Raw genomic sequence first — 21,322 nt, forward strand, 5'->3', positions numbered from 1 at the left:
ATTTACTGTGCTGTCTTCTCTGGGCGATGACAACTCGTTGCAGGCCAATTAGGCAAGTCAAGTCCCTAAGTACGTTGCCGTCATCGCTGTCTTCCCTTGATTCGGCGGGCTGTATCTCAAATGGCCGCGCCCTCAACGTTATTGTCGATCAGTGTCTGACCAGTATCTAGCATTGATGTTCAATCTTCTAATCCTGGATCCGAGCTGATCCATCGAGCTTCATTTTGTTTTAATACTCACGCGATTGATCCTTCATAACAGATTACCACTGACCACCCTAATCTCGAGTCATCCAAGGCTTCTAGGAAATTCACCACTTACAGTTGGGTAATAGGCGTGCAGCGCATGTCCAAAGGGACATCGTGAGGTGGCATAGAGTCCAACTACTCTCCTGTCGTCGGTCTCATCTCGCCGTTGTCCACACTTTCGCAAACACACCCGCACACATCTCGACTCCCGCCAGGTCATCCCGTTCCCATCTTTCCACAGGCTCCTCCCGCCGATCTCCTCACTTGGAGAGGACGACATGTACCGATTTCGAATATCTGGGGACATCCTTCACACCGCCTCAGTTCTAGTGTCAAGCCGCAAATCAACCTGGCGATATTCCAACAGATTACCTGCGGGCCGTCAGAACTAGTCGGCAAGCCCCCGGTATGGGATATCTCCAAATTTCCTTCCTGTGTAATGGACGGTCCGTCGTCTCGTGTAAGCGTGGTCAAGTCAAATTTTGGAGCACACGTTCCCGGAGTGGAATCTCAGGTTTTTGACTCCATATCGATCGAATTTTCCGTCTCCCAAGGTCCGGGGCCCCCAGAGATAGCTGTGCGATCCCCAGTCACACCTCCGACGAGAACAAGCGTGTTGGGAGACTTCCGTTTTGATGCGGAGGGTATGATACGGTTGGTGTCACTATACATCCAGGAAGCCCCGAAACCAGCAGAGAAATACCACACTGGCGAAGATGTACGAGCGGCGTTAATCCGGCCCTTGCTAGCCATCCAGCCGTAAACAATGTTCTTCAAACGGCTAAGTCGGTCGGCACTATGCAGCGGTACGTGGGACTCGCTCCATCATTAGCCGAAAGGGATGATGTTCTCCGCATAGGCTGCATACAAATGCATTGGCCAGCTCACCCATTGCCTTTGAATTCGCTTTTGGGAGGCCCTCTTCATCCATGGGAGACTGTACGATGAGGGTCTATCTCGAGTTGGGTTAAAAGACGCTGTATTCTTTCTTTAGAATGCGTCCCTAAACCATCATCCTTTTAGGCACCAAAGCCAACCATACCACCATTGTCGACCTTTCCAGTCAAATCATAACAAAGGATAATGCTGCTCGGCAGACGGATATTCAATGCCTGGATAGAAGATATTCTGCTGGAGAGGAGTTATCTCCCATTAGATGCTGGGGCTGTTTTCGTAGATAATGACCAGAGTAGTACAAAACTTTGAGATCCCCAGCCTAAATACACTGGCTTGCGAAGTTTTATAGACGTCGGCGAGATGTTTGCTATTGTCAGATTGTCTGGCAACTGGAGAGTATTGAGTACGAAGGTTTGCTTCCATGATGAGTCCTTCCACTCATGGAGACGGCTTCGTAAAAACCTCTCACCAAATTGCGGATTCAAAAATGCAGGTAAGGATTTGAAGTAAATCCGTCTTCGTTTCGTAGAGAAACCATATTCCAAACGCGAGACAGGTATCGTCACCTAGTTGTCTGCAATCCTCAACTACGGCTCTGGTTAGGATGGCGATGATTGCAAGTAAATCCCATCCCAACGCCAGAGTGACGCAATGCAATCATACCGTTACGGAGAGTGCGACTTCTTGGACGATCCAAAGCCTGCTAAACCAAGGCAGATCGGTAACACTCTCGAGCTTTGCATCGATAATTTCCTTTCGGAAGTGCTAAACGTCATGCGAGAGCGGCCCCGGCCTGTCCACCGTGCCCGCCGACCCCTCTGCCAAAGGGCCAGGAACATGATGTTGCCTGGCATATGAAAGATGACAGGCCCAGTCGCTTCGCATGTTCAGCTAGATTCGGGCAACTGTCGATCGCATCGCGCTGTGGGCAGTAGATTCGCTAGGTAAGCTGGCTCCGGACTTGTATGGCGCCCATGGGAGCATCTTGCTAAGATTTCTCCTCGATGTTGTCTTGGTCGATATAGACAGTATCCGCCGAAAGTAACCCTACGGCGCTCTCTTTGGGAGGCACCCCAAGGCGGATGTAAGGCTATGGCTAATCTTGGGACGCTTTTGGGCAAGAGTGGCGTTCTGGGTCTCGCCGGACGTAAGAAATCGACTCAAAGGACGCTGTGGTGCATAGGCAGCAAGAAATAACTTCACATTCAAGAAGTTGCGAAGGATCATTGGCAAGCTTCAGTTCAAGAATTCGAATTTCGCTGGGTTTGGGGCTGCCATGTTCATCGGTATTAGTTTGCGTGGACATTCGGTCGCAAAAACAAAGTATGGAATCAAGAAGTACGAAGTATGGAACTGATCAGTCTTGCTTTAATCTCAACCTACCCGTGCGCCCCCTAGTTACCGCTAGCGTCAGATTTTCGAGAGGAATTCTGGTAAAGCGGATCCTGGTTATCCGCAATCGCAGAGTAGCAGTTCAACGTCCCCTTTGAATTGCTCGCAGAGCGAGAGTGGGGGGGATCGGACGCTAAGGCGGAGCTAGCACTAGAACGGGAACCAGGGTGCAAAGGCGAGCGGATGTGCATGTGGTCTTTCCGATGCGGGTCTGCCTCCAGAGACCAACAAATCTTCTGAGCATGGTGGCATCAGTCGGATAGGTGGAGGGGATGCCGGGATGGTGGCGGCCAATCGAGCAATGCAATCCAATCAAGAGATGGGTAGGTATCTTCCCTGAAGATGTCTTTTATTCTTTTCTAGGTTTTCACTGCTCGGCCTCATGCTTCCTGCTTGTTTTGTGAAGAAGTAGTGAAACTGGCTGTCGACCTGCAGGCGAGGGCTCCCTTCACGAAATAGTGCGGTGCCTGGTGCTTCCTCAGGCTTGCGGACCAGGGACTAGCGGGAAACAGAATCTTTGGACTTGCGGGGTTGTGGAGTGTGTTTGGTTATATAACTGTCAATGCTTCAGGCGCTATTCCTGTGTCTACACTATTTGGGACGGCTTCGTAGCCGTCAATAGCGGGTCATAGTGGTGGGTTTTAGGACAGTGCACGGCACTACCGAGACAACGTCCGAAATATGGCACCAACATTGAACGGCAAAGCGGGTCTGATGTCCGGAAAGTGGTGCCAGTAGACCAGATCTACACTCCACTATGCGATCCGATGGTGCTTGCGGGCACGATTGACTGGATAAAAGGGGGCCACAGGGCAGCCAAGAGTAAACAGGGAGAAGGTGGGGGAGTAATGAGCTCGAGCGCCTCGGCTTCGGTAAACCAAACTAGTAGGTCGTTGCTCGACCGAGAACATGACAACTGCAGCCGAAGGGGGGGAGATGAGTGTGTGAAGGGGGAGAAACCAGGCCACATTGCAATGAGCCACATGGAACCGTGAACGATTGAACCGCGGATAAGCATAAGCATCAATTTGATCGCTGATCGACACCGCGTAGGCTAACCAACAACGGAGAAAGGTGCGTACCAAACACCCAACGCCCGTCCCGTGCGCCATGACCGGCGGCAGGTTCACGCAAGGGGCACCACCTCCAAGACAACCTTCATGTTGGCCTCTTGGTCCAATTCCCAAGCCGTAGTCGACCCATTTCGAACATTTAACATCTACCTGGCCACTTCATCTGCCCCAGATTTCTCATTTCTCCCTCCATTCTCTGTGAGGTTACACAAACCGAACCAATATATCCCATCCCTGCCCCTTCCATTCCGGCGTGGTCCACTCCCTCGTGAGATTTCCTCCTGCTCCCCCTCCTTATCGGCTTAGTCCTCCATTTTTTTGTGGCTAAAATCTGATCCTTGCCTCACAAAAGCTGTTCGCGCGAATCGAGTTGAGTCGCCTTACCGAGTCGAACAAAGCGTCGTTTACGTCGACTTTTTTCGTCCGTTATTACACGATGTCCGAGACCCCGGAGGACTTCATCCAAGCAGATGAAGTATGTGCATCTCATTTCTAGATATCCGCTTCCATGAAACCGGCCGTTGCGTTGCGCGATTTTGTCTCGATCGCTTTCACGGCCGGCGATGGAGGATTGCTGGAAGAAGCAGGGAGAGCATATGCGTTGCCAGCTGACAACACTTGATGCCGCCTACTTTGAAACGGACGCTAACCCGATTCGGTCCTGCCAGTCGAACCCTTATGATTCAGAAGATGAGGTTGGTACTATCAAGTTGATCTCGAGGTCGACAGCCCCTGACCCCTTTGAGTTGCGTACTCATAGATAGCTGCAGGGTGCCGATGTTGGAACCGTCCAGTCATCTCTGACATCAATAAGCGAGAGCCTAATGAAAGGTGTGGTCGGCGAGGGCCAGCGAACTTATGCGGCCTATGGAAAAGAGGGTAGGGTGGCTTCCACATCAACGATTCGAAATCGTCTATATCTGACCACCGGGGACAGAATATGGATTCCCCATGGACGACAAGGAACTAGACAGGATCGATCTCTGTCACGTCAAATACTCGGCATTGCTGGATAAGCATCTCTTCTTTGCTCCCATCGAGGATCCCCAGCGAATATTAGATTTGGGCTGTGGCACTGGTAAGGGCTGCACCCGTTCTTGGAACTTTCGGGCCATGTTAACTGGCGATATAGGAATCTGGTGTATCGACATGGCGGAGGAATACCCCGGTGCGCAGGTACGCCACATCTACCTACCCATACTCTTACGCCAACCATCCGTGCGGCTAACGAAGACCTTTGTCTTAGATCCTCGGCGTCGACATTGCGCCCACACAACCAGAATGGTACGATGCATGTCGAAACAAAGTGTCTTCCATGACGTATTTCCTTTTCTAACTTCCATCGGATAGGGTTCCCCCTAACTGCCAGTTCGAATTGGACGATATCGAGCAAGAGTGGACGTGGAAGAAAAACGCCGCCGATTTCATTTTTTGCCGAGACCCCATCTTCTCAATCCGAGACTTTCCCAAGCTTATCGACCAATGTTATAAGTAATGGTTTTGCAGACACACCCGTTGGGATCATTTTCTGGCCGCTAACAGCCCTTGTAGACATCTCAAACCAGGTGGTTGGGTCGAGTTCCAGTGCGTCACCGGCGTCCTGAAATGCGACGACGGAAGCATCCCCAAAGATTCTCATTTGCAAGTCATGGCCAACAACGTCCAAATCGCCAGCGAAAAATTCGGCACCCCCATCGACGACCCGAGCCGCTGGAGGGGATGGTTCGAGGCTCGCGGCCTCGAGAACGTTGTCGAGAAAGTCTTCAAGATGCCGTGCAGCCCCTGGCCCCGCGATGAGCGTCTGAAGCTTGTCGGTGCTTGGGAGCAGTATAACTTGTTGAACAATCTCGAGGGTATGACGATGAGGCTGTTCCAAAAGACCATGGGGTGGACGGAGGAAGAGATTCTTGTTTTCTCTGCGTTGTTGAGGAAGGATCTGAAGAATTTGAGCTTTCACGGCTACTGGCCATAGTGAGTTTTCTCTTCGGCCCATTTCTGACCTTGAGAGGTGGTCTGTTGCTAACTTTGATAGTTATGTTGTCTATGGTAGGAAGCCATTGGATGCAGAAGAAGCCGCCGATGCGCAAGAGCTGGGCACTTCCCCGACAACGGCGCAGCCTGTCGGAGAGACAACCTGAGACCGGGGTATGCTGAAACCAAATTTTGCTGTGACAGGCTGCGAGTGCCAAGGTGTCGACTGCCCGACACAACTGTATATATGTCTTGATATGTTTTTCTCTTTCTTTGGTACATGTACCTCCTTCAATGTTTGGTTTGGAACATGGAGACCTCCTCCGTCAAAATTTGAAGCAACGCTGAATGATATCCCACTCAGCAATTCCGTCAACTGAACTTTTCAACAAAATGTGACACTAAACCGTCTATTACTTCCCGCTCAGTTACTGGAGACAATCCTATATGTCTGGTTAGGTGGCATCGGTGATAGAGTCGACTAACGCGATTCGATCAAAAAGGCCTTTAGCTTGTCGCATCCAGTTTCGCGGGCGGTGTTTGAATGGGCGAACTTGTGATCTTTTCTCTTCTCCTCGCTCCTGATGTCCCTACTAATAAATCAGACAAGTTTCCCCAGTCAAGGGCACCTCATTAACAGAGAGCCTTCTAGCATGGTGGATTTTGAGCCGAGTCTCCTCTTGCGTTCTGGTGGTTGCTCGGAATACAGCCGGGTTCCATGGAGCTAACATCTTAACTGCGCCGCTCTACACCCTACGGCTCGGTATACGGCGATATTGGGTATTTCGTTGCGCGACATCTACAATATCTCTTATTTGTCTGGCGCGCAGCATTGGTGCCGAAGGACTCATCCCACCGAAGAAGATCCCACTGACATACAATTTAGAAACATAGTCCTTCATGCAAGAGAGGCCATTCATTTATTCCTTACCACTGCTCCATTCTCGTGCGGGTCCCATTTCTAGGCGCCGTTCCGCTAGCTAGCACATCACTAAACTAGAGAGAGGCAGGAAATCATCCAAAGCGGGGATAGCTCAGTTGGGAGAGCGTCAGACTGAAGGAAAACTTCGGTTCAGTCTATCTGAAGGTCGTCGGTTCAATCCCGACTCACCGCATTCTTTTTTGTTGTCTTTTTTTCTTATGTTTTACAAAATAGACACACACACACACCTTTTGTTTAACTATACTTAACTCGCTTCCAGACTCGTTGATTTATCTCTCTTGATCTAGAGTTCAAAGTGCGTAGCTAGATCTCTTCCTGCGACGCGACTATCCCGGGAAGAGGCAACAACGGCCCGATTCTCGGTCACCGCGGTAAGGAGTTCCTGGAAACCACTCTAAGCTCGGTATCTATGGCCGGGTTCACCATGCTAATGGCTGCAATAGCCATTGTAGATGGTCTAACGGTTAGCAAGGGCATTGGTAAGGAAAGACGAAGAGTATACGGCACAAGCTCATTGCCCCCCGGCTTGCCTTTACCTACTTCCTCGCGACGCTGCACCGAAAGTCTAATGGTAATCCAACCCCGGGATGGGCATGCGGAAAAGGTTGGGCTGATGCAGGAGCTACTGATGACCATGATCATATGGGATTCGCCGTATCTATGGAAATGAATACGTACATCCACTCCGTCTACCACTGAGGTCTCGCCACAAGGCCAGAGTGCGTGTTCCAGCCAACCAGGGCGCTCTGGCTGGCTTCCCCTCATCTTCCCAAGTTTGTGTAATGCCGCCGCTCTATTTTAGAAATCCCCGCCTTCTCGCCCGGATCGAGAGGGATTCCTGCCCTCCAAGTCAAAAGAACTCAATCCATGTCTACATCCGCCCTCGCAATGCCTGACGAGACTGCCACCCGCGAGGCCGTGATCGGCTGCCTTCTTGACGTATCCGGTTCGATGCGTACGGCACTCGAGGTCAACCAGTCCGATGGCGATGCAAACGAACGCCTTCGAGCCGTTCTATCCGCGGCCCTCAAGTTTGCCCAAACGGAGAAGAATCGCCACCCTAACTCTCGCATGTTCGTCGGAGCCTTCGGTCTCAATACTGACGCCGGGTACCCGCCGGTGATTGACCTATGCGGTGTCGTTAAGGCCCTGTTCGATGATTACGAAAATGACAAAAGCGGTCATGACCTTCTCATTGGCATCGCGAATGAAAACAACCTTGCTCATATCACGGAATATATCGTCAAAAAGCTGACGGATAATGAGGCGCGTATTGTCTATGCGCATGTGCGAGGGAATCAGACGCGAATTGACGAGTTCGTCGATGCTATCCCAGACGCTCAGACTATTCAGGATTTTAAAACTGGGAAAGGTACCGGCAAATCAGTCATACTTTCTGCCGTAGTTGCGGGAGTTGGGTTAGCTACAGGATCTCTCCCTGCCGCGCTTGCCCTAGGGGTTCCCTTTGGCGGCATTGGGGGCAAGATATTTGGAGACGTCGTTGAGGATAAAGCAGTAGACTCCTCTCGAGCTATGGATATGAAGCGTCGTATCTGCAGGGAGTGGCTATCAGATTTTACCGAATTTGCGACACATCCGGTTTCTGATGTAGTCGATCTATTGGAACGGCTGCAAGGCAACTCTACCACTAGTGCTGGTGGCGACGAGCAACGAAATGGTGATACACTTCTGGATACACTCCGCGAATACATGTACGGCATGACACCGATGCTCGACGCCCTGACTCGATCATTGCCGGCGTTTAAGCAACACAGTAGCGAAAAAGAGCGTGTTTTCTTGCTCATATCGGATGGCGGATCTACTGACGGCGACCCGAGGCAGATTATCCCTGACCTACGCGACGAAAATATCACTGTTGCCGCGGTATATCTCACAGCTAACAAAGCGGCCTTTCACCGACAACTCTATGATAGACCAGAGCAGTCATGGGGCCATGGACGGCGCACACTCTTTTCTTTGGCAACCCAAACTGCGGCCAGTACGCATCCCATACCCGTACTCGCGTCTATGGGTTGGCAGGTACCCTCATCCGGAACCTGCTCACTCTATGCGGCTGTTTCTAGCTCATCGGCACTTCACGACTTCTGCTCTATACTACTCTCTGCTCGTTTTGGGTCCGCAGACGTACTGCTGGACGTGGTCGGGCGTGTGGACCTCGATAAGATTATCAACAAGGAACACTTGGGGGCACGCAGTAATCCCTCCGAGCAAAAGAAGAACGAGGGTTCTTGCTATGCGCATGCCACCGCCGCGGTCGTGCATATGGCTCTCTCCCGAATTACCAACAGAGAAGGAGGGACTCCCAGTGTAGAAGAGATCCGAAAACGAATCCTGTCCGAATATCCGCCGGGGCCTTATGGACGCAATACCGTGGAGGTCCTCGAGGCTGCTACCACATGGTACCGCCCGCTTCGTTTTCAAGAAGTTAACGAGCAAGGGGCTCGGGATGCCGTCCTCCGGCGGCGTCCCGTGTTAACTACCTTCCGTCTCTCTGTCACCGGGTGGACTCAGTTTTGCAAGCACTTTCACAAAACGGCCGATACTCGCAAATTGCTGCTTACCAGCGAAATCATGGCCCCGCATCGCGCAGGAGATGCCGGCGAGGGTCATGCCGTCGTTCTAACCGGCTGCGCTCCCAACTCTCTTACTTTCCTCAACTCATGGGGCAACGAGTGGGGCGATAACGGGTCCTTTAGCGTCGAAGGCCAGGACGTCCTGGAGGTAGGATGCACGTCTGACGATAGAGACCGTGTGAGATTCTACGACGTGTATTGGTTTGAAAATGACCTTACCGCAGGGGAGACGCGTGCATATGACACATTTAAAGACAAAGCGGTGCGAGACTTTGCCAATGAGCATAAAGGAATCTTCGGTTTCGAGGCACGCTGTCCCCTCTGCGGCAAGAGCTCGCCTCTCTCTGCCTTTACTGGCAGCATCCGCCAGGCAGTGTGTCCGGGATGCAAGAAGTCGTTTAAGCCCGAGCCTGGGCACTTGTTGCAGGCCATCTATGCGCGTGCCGGCCTCGGCGATGTGAAGTGACCGGCACTACGGAGAAAGCGTTCACGGATTTGAAGTGGTCGGTCACATTTCAGCGACAGGACCGCGTCTTATCAAAAGTTATAACCCCAGCGCTGCAGCGAATAAAGCCATCTTCTTGCCAATAGCGTTAGACGAGAATGAATGATAGAGAACACGATGTCTTCATTGCCTGTCAAAACGAGAAAATGCCGTTCAGAACGTAAAGATATTTTGATAGTCCCGAAGAATATCTGAGGTCAATGTCCCTGTTGACAACGTTCGTGTTCACCGACAGGCAACCCACTGGGCAGGTTCTATCCGTGTGCGACGGAGAAGGCGGGCGAAACTGGGCTCGAGGTTTACGACCAAATATAGTGATGCGATCAACGTTTCTAGGAAGAGGCCCCGGCTATGGCGGAATAAGACGTCCACAGGCTGCATTTGAACCCAAGGACGGAAAATATTTCTCGGAAAATAACAACATTTTCAAAGCGGAATATCAAAAGATGGTTGAGAATGATTGTGAATATGATCCATATGGACTCACTGCGGATCGAAATCTTCGATGCTGGCAGCCGTTAACTCCACATGAGCTACGAAGTAATAGATGGTTGTCATTATTACTACGCTGAACCTCTGGATACCTGCATGCTTCGTGCCAAAAATCTATGGTCCGCTGGGTAAGATCATATCCCTGTATTATCATCGGAAGATGCTGAAAGATATGGTTCTGTTGACATCCGTCGATGTCAATCGTTATGAAGATGTAGGCTTGGCTTGCCGCGAGAATGGAACATTCGCTATCGCCAAGACAGTCCAGATATAGCCAGCACTAGACCCTGCATATGCCACGACTGGTATCAAGACGAATCGGGGTTCAGACAGTTTTTAATTAACGGACTTTTTCCATTGAATTTTCAGCCTCACAAAATAGCTCAAATTTTTTTACAGGACCCTCTCTGTTACTCTTTTGTTGACGGCCTGCTCACGACTCACGACTCATGACCCACCCTCGAAAGCGATTGTCTTTTAATTTCTCGCCAACCAGCCGCATATCTTAGCTTCTGCTCGCCCAAAATGCGTGTCAAGCATCCCTACATACCTCCCAATCCCGCTTCACAGGATGATCGCGTGGAAAGAGCGGGGACAGAGGCCGCTCCTCCGTACAGCTACCCCGGCCTTGGTCGGAGTTTATATTACCTGCCGGAAGGACAAGAGGAACAATACCCGCGAGCCATGGGTCCGAACAATTGGAGCGGGCAGTCAGAGTTACTCTTCGCCCGTGAGGTCGCCATGATGATTATTATGGACTATCTCACAGACAAAGCGGATTGGCACCGAAAAGTGTTTGACGATAGAATTGCCGATAGATGGGTTGAAGAAGCCCTCGAGATACCAGTCGAGCCTTTATGGTGTGAAATAATTGGTTATAGGACGTCCGGAAGAGTCGAAGAAGATCTCCTGGGCCCAGAGTCTTCAGAGGGCTTTATTACCAAAGAAATGATGATCTACGTGAGTGTTTGGCCAGAATGCATGGTCTTTCTTTCTTTCTTTTGTTTTTTCCTCTTTCTTCAAGATTCATTCCAGTTGCATGACCTAGATTGCCTTGTTGACAGCGTGTAATATGCAGTGTATCAAGGAGCTCCGCCAGAAAGCCCACTTGACGAAGGAGACAGGACTAGTTCCAACTCTGGACGCCTCCGCCTCTGTGGTCAAGTCGGATACGATCGTCGGGGAGGAACTTCAGAAGGAGCTCATTCACGCCTTCGGCAGGCTCAAAACCGACCAGGCTCACGCCCCAGATTGGCATCCCGGCACCGACGAAATGGTCCAAGATTTAGTACACCCGTCCATGTATCCGCTAGTTTGGGGCCGAAGCGGAATCGTACGGAAGCCACTCGTGCAAGTTGATGATGCCGTCGAAAAGTGGCTCGGGAAAGGCGAGGTCTGGGAACCGCGACTGCATCCCAACCCGTACTTGTCCCGGTACCGGGACGACACATGGTTTTGGAGTAAAACCTACCAGTGGCTCCCGTCCAACGTCGCCTTCGAAGACGACGGAAGCGTCAAGTTTACGAGCTACATTAATAACCTTCATCCCGAGAGATATCCTGAGATATATCGAACAGTTGAGAAGCTCATCGAAAAGGCTCTCCCAGCTTGGGACTATTGTCTTGCGCAATGCGATGGTACACAATCGTATTCTGATGGATTTGAAAGGTCGGAACCGAGGTTTTCTAAACCTGAGAATCCCGAGTGAGCTTCTCCAATTGTCCCCTTCGTCGGTGAATTCGTGACCTCATCCGACTGACATCGTTTGAAGCGACGAAAACGACGATAACTGGATCGACAACACACCCGAAGGTATTGTGTATGATCCGGAGAAGGACGACCACTTTGATCGGCGGGAGTACGAGCGCACGAGAGAGGAGTATATTGAACTGAGGCTCTTCAAGTTGTTCCGCAAACCCAAACACCCAGACCCTCTTGAGTATCAGCCCATCGACTATAGCATCGATCCAGAGGACACTTTAAGAGAACAATTTAGAGACACCGGACTACAAATAATTGTTAAAATGGCTAGCATCGAGCTGACGCCGGAGAAGCCATACTTCCCCGGAGGGAACTGGCATCTCGAGGGCCAGCTCAATGAACATATTGTTGGGACTGCTCTCTACTACTTGAGCACCGAAAATGTCACCCCAAGCCGCCTAAGGTTTCGAATGGCCACGGATCACGAACCGGAAGATCTCTTCGGCAACGTCGGGCAGGACGCATACTCTTGGATGGAGGAGGTGTACGGGACTAGTTTCGGCGCCCATGAAAAGGCACCCGCGTTGCAGAACTACGGCAGCGTGGAAACTAGGGAAGGACGGCTGCTCGCCTTCCCAAACGTATTTCAACACTGCGTTACTCCGTTTGAGCTTGTGGACCCCACGAAGCCGGGCCACCGCCGTTTCATAGCTCTCTGGCTCGTCGACCCCTTTGTCCCTATCATCAGCACGGCGAACGTGCCGCCGCAGCAGGCCGAATGGGGCGAGGGCGGCGCTACGGCCAATCCGGAACTCGAGCCGGATGACGAGTGGCCGATGACGAGAGAAGAGGCGTTGAAGCATCGGGAAGCGTTGATGGCGGAAAGGTCGGTGCTGGAGAATAAGAATCGTGACGAGTGGCTCCGTTACTGCTATGATTTTTGCGAGCACTGAGGAAATTCTCACGGTCAAGGCATTTTCTTTACCTACAGCCCTAAGATACTTGTCGGCTATTACGAGATGATGAAGTTGGATGTGATTATGAAATTATCGTCAATGGAACAATTCATATCAGCTCTGGAAACGAGCGAAGGGTTGGAGTAGAAGTCAGTTCCTAAAGCAATCGACAGACCGGAGAGACAATGCTTCGCAGGCCCACAAAGACTCTCCCCTTCATCGCCGCAACGAGGAAGATGACACGAGTAGGTTAGGGCAACTTCTCGAGTTAATCAATAAATAAAGCTGCCGAGCCAGCGTTCGAGACCTGAGGCAGCTCCGTTAGACCCAACCTGGTTAGGATGTTCTGCAGGTGCAAAGGAGCCGATCTAGGGAAAGCTGGGGTCGTTTTGTTCAATTGTGGCTCAGAGAAGTACCCGTAAAATATTTCGGGGTTGCCGCCAGTCTAATTCGCTCGACTCTCCTGGGTGGACAATGGACGTGGATGGCTGGGTCATTCCCGATAAGCTGCCCGAATCAACTAAATGAAAAGCCCCATACACAACGCCACGACCATGCCATATTTACAAAGACAAGCAGGCCAAACTCTGTGGAACAACAAGCATCCGAAGGGGGTGGAGAAGGAGAAGGGGATGTCCCGACGCAGCGGGATGCAGAGAGGTTTGGCTTTGATACGAAGGATTCAGCTCACCAAACCAGTTAACGCAAGGACTGAGGGTTCGTGTTTCTGTGCATCGCCAAACCGCCCTTTCTCTTTGACGCCTCTGACCCTGACCGCTTCTCGGCGCGTCAGTGCGCGTAGGATCTTGGAGTCTGGGGGATTAAAGTTCCTGCGAATGACAGCCTATGCAAACCAAATGAATGTCGCATTTGATGACCTCCGAATCGCTTCCGGTGGAAGACATTCTTCCGACAGCGTTGCACCATGACAGGACAAGCAAGTCCTTAGCGAAACCAGCTATTACTTCGTACTTCGTACTTCACTTGCCCCGCAGTTCTCCGCCATCTCCAAATAATACGAAGTACAGCACATACTAACCCCGATACGAAGAAGAAGCGGAGTAAGATGTCGAAGGATATAATGTCGTCTATTCTACCCCTCAGGCCTGTTTGACGCTTCCCTTCCCCTCCCATTCCCAATCTGCAATGCGACGCCCCGCAAGTGCCGATCACTAGACCTGTTAGGACACGGTGAATATGCCGGGGACCTTTGACAGCCCATCCCCGTCATTGAAGACACCAGTCTGACCAATTCCGTGCTTCCTGGCACGCTGATTCCGGGGTAACGGTGTGGGGACGAATGGAGATGGGTCGACGAATGGCGGAGAATTTGGATGAACTTGGATGTTTTACGGGAAGCGAAACCGGCATGAGTCCGCCAAATGACGAGTCATTCGTTCTAGCATTCTCAATTGCCTGTAGCTCGAATATTTTTATTCGATGAGATGATGTTTTCTACTGGTAGTAATACTGCTTAGAATATAGAGTAGCCTTGGTCCCGCACATAGATATTTGAACACTGATCATCCAAGTTCGCAACAGCAAAACGGCAATTGTAGAGTCAGAATTCGGTTTTCCTGCTCAGTGACTCAGTGAGCAGTCGACCAGATTGAACTCGCCCACCATGAGCACAAAGGACGACCTCGAGAAGGTCGAGAAGATCGAGACGGTAGGAGGTTATTTATCCCCAGACAGAATGTACCATTTTTGCTGACGGGTTTGCTCCCGTGTCTGCACGTAGCCCTCGACGATCGCGATTCAATCCCGCCTCTCCAAAGAGGAGCGAGCCCTCGTCTGGCGACAAGATCTCCGCATCCTCCCGCTGTCCGCCGCCATTTATTTCCTATGTTTCCTCGACCGCGCAAACATCGGAAATGCCAAGATCTTGAATTACACCACCGGAAATGACCTGCTCACCGAGACCGGCATGCGCAGCGATCAATTCGTCTACACACTGCTCATCTTCCTCATCGCCTACGGCCTCTTCGAGGTCCCCTCCAATATCCTGCTCAAGAAATTGCGACCGTCGCGATGGATCGCCATCCTCATGTTTACCTGGGGCGCGTGCACCATGTGCCTGGCCGCCTGTCATACATTTTCGCAAATCTTAGCCGTGCGATGGTTCCTCGGCGTCGCAGAGGCCGGTCTTTTCCCCGGTCTGGTATATTACCTGACGTTCTGGTACAAGCATAACGAGCGGAGTCTTCGCGTCGCTCTTATTCTCGCGAGCGCGACCTTGGCCGGTGCCTTTGGGGGAGCCATCGCCTACGGTATCGGCCACATGAACCAAGCCAAGGGCCTTTCCGCCTGGCGTTGGCTCTTCCTCCTCGAGGGTATCCCTTCCGTCATCTCCGCGATCCTAGTTTGGTTCTTCCTTCCAGACTTCCCCGAAAGTGTGTCCTGGTTGTCGCAGAAGGAAAAGGACATCGCCGTCGCCCGTCTGGAGACCGAGGGCAGCAACAGCGCCGAAAAAACAATGACTTGGGCTGATGCAAAGTCCACCTTGATGGACTGGAGGCTGTATGGGCATTATGTCGCTTACTTTGCTGTCTCGATTCCCTTTGCTTCCATGTCGTACTTTACGCCCTCCATCACGACTGGCCTCGGTTACGTTGATCTCCAGGCCCAGCTCATGACGGTACCTCCTTGGTGTGTCGGCTACGGTAAGTATTTTCTCTGAGTACTCCCAGTCGCATGGATTAGAGCTGGATATGCTGATTCCCCATTCTGTCACCAGTCATCCAAATCATCGTTGCTTGGTCTGCCGATTACTTTAACGCCCGCGGCTTGCACATTGCTGGCATGGCCATAGTTGGAGCCCTCGGCTACATCGTCTCGGCAGTTCTGCCAGCCACGGCCTATCGCAGCCGTTACGGCTGTTTAATCCTCGCACTTACGGGGGCGTTTTCTACCATCCCTCCGCTTCTGGGGTGGCTGACCTCCAATGTCGTCAGTACGGCCTCGATCGGTCTCGCCATAGCCATCAATGTCAGTCTTGGTGCTGGGTTTGGCCAGATTGGAGGAATTTGGATCTACAAGGATTCGGAAAAGGTGAAAGGGTATCCTTCGGGTCACTGGACGAATGCTGCCATGATGCTAGTCGTAGCTGTCACGGCAGTTGCGCTGAGGATTTACTATGGTTTGGTGAACAAGCGTCTGTTGCGGGAAGCGAATGGGCAGGAAGTACGGTTGTATAAGCTATAGGAGATTTTTGGTAACCTATCCCATATATGATTAGGATTGAAATTGAGACCCTGGTACGGAGTAATTTACGAGGTAGGCTTCCAGGGGAAACCGTGATGCCATTTCCCAGACGTAACTGCCCACCGGGGCCTGCGTCTTCTGCCTTCCACTTTCACATTCATGCGCAGCTACACATTGTCCATGTGGCACCGTAGCATAAAGTGCTAGGACCCCTCGGATCCAACCGAATCCTAGTAATCCTACCACAGCACTCGCGATCATGAAGCCGAAAAGACCTGCGGGGGATCCTCGTTTCCGCCGGATGTAAGGCGGAGGATAAGCTGAGCTGGCCCCCTCCCGTCCTTGCATGGGAGGCAGTGTTGCTTTTCTTGGTTCTTAGCCGAGAACCGAGGGACGGAAATAGAAGATGTTTTAATTTATAAAATGGGGTCGCGTCCCGGTGATGCTCCACGGATTTCTGAGAATAGTAACATTTTCAATAAGCAGTCACGAAAATGGTGCATCCGTTCATCCCGATCGTCGCCTCACTGTTGCTCCCGGCCGCTCATGGCTTAGAGATCAGTGATAAGTGTAAAATATCTACATTCCAGTCGACCCTCGATTCCAACTCATCGATCGAGAAGGTAGATATCGTGTCGAATGGTGATCCGTACGGTGAGGGAGAATCGAACTTGGGGTATCCGAACAATCCAGCCGGCCTCCCAGAGTTGTGTGCCGTCACTGTCCACGTCACATCGTCGTCCAGATCCTTCTATCGCTTTGGGCTATTACTTCCTACAGAATGGAATTCACGACTGTTGGCTGTCGGAAATGGCGGGTTTGCTGGCGGTATAAACTGGCTTGACATGGCACCAGGTATGACTGATCTTCTCGGACAGGGATCTGGGGGACTTTCTCTAATAGGCTGATAACACCAGGCACGCACCATGGATTTGCTACTGTTTCCACTGACACCGGCCACAACTCGAACTCTACCGACTTGGCCTGGGCCCTGGGAAACGAGGAGATGCGGATCGATTGGGGATGGCGAGCCTTGCACGGCAGTGTTGTTCTGGCTAAGAAGCTCGTCGGAGCTTATTACGAGAAGGAAGCTGACCACTCATATTACAGTGGCTGTTCCACCGGAGGGCGCCAAGGCCTTCGCGAGCTTCAGCAGTTCCCGGATAGCTTCGACGGTGCATTGATTGGTGCACCGGCCTGGGATCCGACGTTGATGAACTCGTACGTCACACAGGTTGGGCTATATAATCTGCCTGTCGAAGATCCAAGACATGTGGAGAAAGATATGTTGGAGGTTGTTGCAGCGGAGGCCTTGAGGCAATGCGACGGTCTGGATGGCGTTCAGGACAACATTATCAGTGCGCCCGGGGATTGTAAGGTGGACTTAACGGCGCTGTCTTGCGATCGACCCGACATCGTCAAGGACAAATGCCTTACTGAACCCCAAATCGAGACCATGAACAAACTCTACGAGGACTATCGCTCCCCGACTGGAGAGTTCGTCTGGACTGGATACGAACCGGGGTCGGAGATTCAGTGGTCGACTGTCATCGGGTCAGACAAGCCGTCGGCATTTGGTTATGGCTTCCAGCGTTACTTTGTTTACGACGATCCGGAATGGCAATGGCAAGATTACAACTTTTCCGTTCTCGAAGACACCGTCAAGAAGGACCCGGGCCAGTCGCGAGCCGCCAAGTACGACTTGTCCGATTTCAAGGGGAGAGGCGGGAAGATTCTCCTCTATCACGGCATGGCCGACGGACTTGTTCCCACGCGTGCTTCGGCTCTCTACTACGACAGAGTAACTGATGCCATGGGTGGTCCACCTACCGACTTCTTCCGCTACTTCCCCGTTCCCGGAATGCAGCATTGCGCATCTTCGGCCGTCAGCGCTCCTTGGCACTTTGCAGCTGCCTTCCAAGCTTCTGTCATGGGGAACGATACTTGGTCAGTTCCGGGTTTTAAGGATGCTCACCATGATATCCTTCTTGCCTTAGTTGACTGGGTCGAAAAGGACACGCCAGTGGACTCTGTCATTGCGACTACGTGGAATACGGCCAATGATTCTAGCACGGGCGTTTTGCGACAGCGACCTGTATGTCCATTCCCTCAACAGGCTGTATACGATGGCAAGGGGAATGTCGATGAGGCGGCGAGTTGGCAGTGCAGGGAAGAGGGTGCATCTTCTCGGTTGGGTCTTCCGTCAGGATTGGTGGTTGGGGTTATCGTCGTTATTACGAGTTTGATGCTTTGGGCTTAAGTGTGATGGAGTCGTCGATGAAGGCAGCAGAGCACGAATGTGTCATTAGGAGTAGCATAGGAGTGAATTTCAGAGTGTATCTGCGTCAACTTATTGTCTGAGGAACTTAAATCATTACGATTAACTCGTGTGCCGGCACGGATGCCTACCCTGTCCCGTGATACGAAACTAGCGACGCAACCTCCCTCAGAAAGGGCGCGTTTCTATCTGGCCGCTATTATGTGGGAAACCGACTGTCGATTAGAATTGCACGCGGTTTGAACCCTCTTCACTCGCTCTCTCGTAGCGAGGACTTTGAAGCTTTACAATCACTTATATGGGAGATGAAATTGGAGGCAGAATGTCATATTCTTGACTCGCTTACAGCTGAGCTATATGAGAACAAAAAGATGCTCCAAGTGTCGCGACTAGCCTCACTTGGCGGTAAGAAATCTTATATAGCTGTCCTTACGCAGAATCTCATCGACTTAATACTTAGAGAGTGCGAGGGAACAATCCCAGTGCGGGATAAATTTCGGCGACGTTAAGTCCGGCGCACACTTATATACGTGCACGAAAGCTTTAACTCAGGGCCTAGGAACAACCTGGATTGTGTCATTTCACGGAATAGGACAGCTCGAATTAGCCACGGAAACCCGTGGCCTAGAAGAGCCCTATTACCCGACAACCTTCGGCTGAAGCACCGGATTTTCATCTTCAGCATATTACAGGACGCGTGTCCACTGGCTCGCAGCAATGACAAAACAGCAGCTGGAAATGGCGAGAGAAAGTGTCTCCTTTCAGGCATTCCTCAAACCTGAGGCTTTAATATCCAAAACTCCAGCTGGGCGAGTGTGAAATACACTGAACTTCCTGTAGCAGATGCCCCGTCTGGATCTGATGTTGATTAAAGATCGCCCTGGCTAAACTGCCGGGCAAAGAAGTTTTGAAGATCCCCCAACGGCTTGAACGGAACGAGACAGGGGAGTCCTGGACAACCTGGGGTCTCTGCCTTGGCTGTCGCTGTCGGATGTCAGAGCAAGGTCGTCTCCAAAGTCCTGGGATCCACCGCCACGTAATTCGCCAGTTTTTCCGCGGGGTGGTCTTATAGATGGTTTTGGTCCGTTTCCCGTCTGTCTTATAGTCATCCATGCTCCTCCTTCGATGACGCGTTGGCTTCTCAGGGTAGAGTATGTCATGTCAGAATCGTAGGCGGTGCTGTTGGAGAAAATCAAAACAAGGAAAATGGGAGGGAAAAACGGATAAAGGAATTCTATATCAGGCGAACCGATGTCCATTAGCCCATCTCACTTGGGGTGGATGTGAAGAATTATTAGGGAAAAAGAATAAAATTCTAACTCCTGGAGACGGGAGATGCGTCTCCAAGCAGTGCCTTTCCTCTTCTTGAAAACGTGCCTAGTACATTTCATCACAACAAAGAACTACCGACAGTGGGCCCACGGGGCTACTATGAGAACGCGCAACTCGGGTGAGAAAACAAGTCTACAGGAATGGCAAAGGGAGACATATGGCATGTCGTGCCGACCCGCATCTGTCTTGACAGCTTGGCCACCCACCAGAGTTACGTCTGATCTATCGCCTTCTATGCTCGGAAAACGGCTAAAGAAACGTCTCCTGAAATAGCTCTCGATCTGCAGGCAGAGCCTCAAATAGACTCTCTCAACACAGTTCACTCCTTTCCCCTTCCCATTTCCCCTCTCCCTACCAGTGGCTCTCCCTCGTGGGAGTAGATGGAAGTCGAATTTATTGAGTAATTAATTTTCCTATTGGTAGCCCAATGAACTGGGAAGCTGCAAGAGAACGAGTGTGCCATTAACCTCAATCTCTTCCCCATCACATTCTTTAACATTTCTTAAAGCGTTTCTGTGGAGATCGCGATCTGATACAAGGCATGCAAAATCGAGTGTTGTCTAAAATGAGACGCCGCCGTAGCTTCTCTCCTCATTCACAGCCTTAGCATTCTCCTTATCCCAATCCACACAACCTCTCATCATCCTTCATCCCCTGATTCCCCAGGGACTACCATCGCGGACCTCACGATGGTTTCGATACTCCTCCCTCTGTACATTTACCCCACAGACGGATCTTGGGCGCCCTTATTATCTGTTGCTCAAAGCCATCCTGCCATCGATTTCACCGTCATTGTCAACCCCAGCAACGGCCCTGGCCCTAACAGCTTACCCGACTCCAATTACGTCGAAGCCCTCAAAGATTTCCACTCTTGCCCGAATGTCCATCTCATCGGCTACGTCTGTTGCTGCTATGGCGACCGCAACACAGACCTTATCGAGAATGACATCGACATCTACAGCAACTGGGAGGACGAGTTCTCAACATTGGCAAACGCCGAAATTTCTCTCGACGGCATCTTCTTTGATGAGGTCCCCGCTGAACTAGAGTATATCGAATTGATGCACAATATCTCCTCCCACGTCCGGCAAGCCTGGGCCGACGAACTGCAGAGGAATGCAAAAGTCATCTTTAACCCGGGTGTCGTAGTTGACGATGCCTTTTACGACCAGGCGGACCTCATCGTTGCGTTTGAGGACGCCGAGAAGAATTGGGTCGATTTCCTCGACACCACATACGGGGACCTGTCGCCGCAGAACCGAGCCAAGTCTGCCGCCATAGTGCATACATACCAAGGCACCGTCGATGGCCTCGGCGAATTAGTCGAGGAGATACTCGATGCCGGTCTAGGGGGAGTGTTCGTTACGGACCAGACTGGCGGATTGTATAATGAATGGCCCGAATGGTGGGACTCTTTGATCGAGTTCGTCTCCTTCTTCCCAGAGACGGTGGCAGCACAATAGGGCAGGCATTGCAGATGCCTCATATTTCTTTGTATTTGAAAAGTTTGATAGATCATTTTTCACAGGTCCGAGGAGCATGTCCATGTATATACTATCTGCATACATACTTGGCACAGAAAGCAGACCAGCATTTATGTGACAAGAAGTCAAGAATCTCCAGCATACGCGCAACACCTCCTGACCGAAGATAGGGCTTGGATTTCTCGCCCACCATGAATTCTTCTTCGTCCGGGAGTGATTGAAATGGCGAGCTGTGCCGAGACTGCCTTGAGC

General features: G+C 51.4%; 4 protein-coding genes and 2 pseudogenes across 4 annotated transcripts; all 6 read left to right on the plus strand.

Annotated features, from left to right (window-relative positions):
- Positions 1–4,046: 4,046 nt before the first annotated feature.
- Positions 4,047–5,748, plus strand: SAPIO_CDS9443 (uncharacterized protein; the record flags this gene model as incomplete). The annotated part of the gene is made up of 9 exons (XM_016790838.1): positions 4,047–4,085; positions 4,279–4,305; positions 4,375–4,489; positions 4,548–4,688; positions 4,743–4,786; positions 4,857–4,894; positions 4,961–5,101; positions 5,162–5,581; positions 5,643–5,748. The coding sequence occupies 9 exons, from the start codon at positions 4,047–4,049 to the stop codon at positions 5,746–5,748; spliced, it is 1,071 nt and encodes a 356-aa protein (XP_016639348.1).
- Positions 5,749–7,412: 1,664 nt separating this feature from the next.
- Positions 7,413–9,584, plus strand: SAPIO_CDS9444 (annotated as a pseudogene; the record flags this gene model as incomplete).
- A 1,056-nt stretch (positions 9,585–10,640) lies between these two features.
- Positions 10,641–12,769, plus strand: SAPIO_CDS9445 (Uncharacterized protein; the record flags this gene model as incomplete). The annotated part of the gene is made up of 3 exons (XM_016790839.1): positions 10,641–11,075; positions 11,194–11,819; positions 11,887–12,769. The coding sequence occupies 3 exons, from the start codon at positions 10,641–10,643 to the stop codon at positions 12,767–12,769; spliced, it is 1,944 nt and encodes a 647-aa protein (XP_016639349.1).
- A 1,627-nt stretch (positions 12,770–14,396) lies between these two features.
- Positions 14,397–15,976, plus strand: SAPIO_CDS9446 (Major facilitator superfamily transporter; the record flags this gene model as incomplete). The annotated part of the gene is made up of 3 exons (XM_016790840.1): positions 14,397–14,441; positions 14,514–15,435; positions 15,510–15,976. The coding sequence occupies 3 exons, from the start codon at positions 14,397–14,399 to the stop codon at positions 15,974–15,976; spliced, it is 1,434 nt and encodes a 477-aa protein (XP_016639350.1).
- An 845-nt stretch (positions 15,977–16,821) lies between these two features.
- Positions 16,822–18,236, plus strand: SAPIO_CDS9447 (uncharacterized protein; the record flags this gene model as incomplete). The annotated part of the gene is made up of 2 exons (XM_016790841.1): positions 16,822–16,831; positions 16,894–18,236. 2 exons carry the CDS (start codon positions 16,822–16,824, stop codon positions 18,234–18,236), a joined length of 1,353 nt encoding a protein of 450 aa, XP_016639351.1.
- A 2,039-nt stretch (positions 18,237–20,275) lies between these two features.
- On the plus strand, positions 20,276–21,049 carry SAPIO_CDS9448 (annotated as a pseudogene; the record flags this gene model as incomplete).
- Between the last annotated feature and the right edge of the window lie 273 nt (positions 21,050–21,322).

Source organism: Scedosporium apiospermum (assembly GCF_000732125.1).
Source record: "Scedosporium apiospermum strain IHEM 14462 chromosome Unknown SEQ_SAPIO_0143, whole genome shotgun sequence".
In the NCBI taxonomy this organism is placed as follows: Eukaryota; Fungi; Ascomycota; class Sordariomycetes; order Microascales; family Microascaceae; genus Scedosporium; species Scedosporium apiospermum.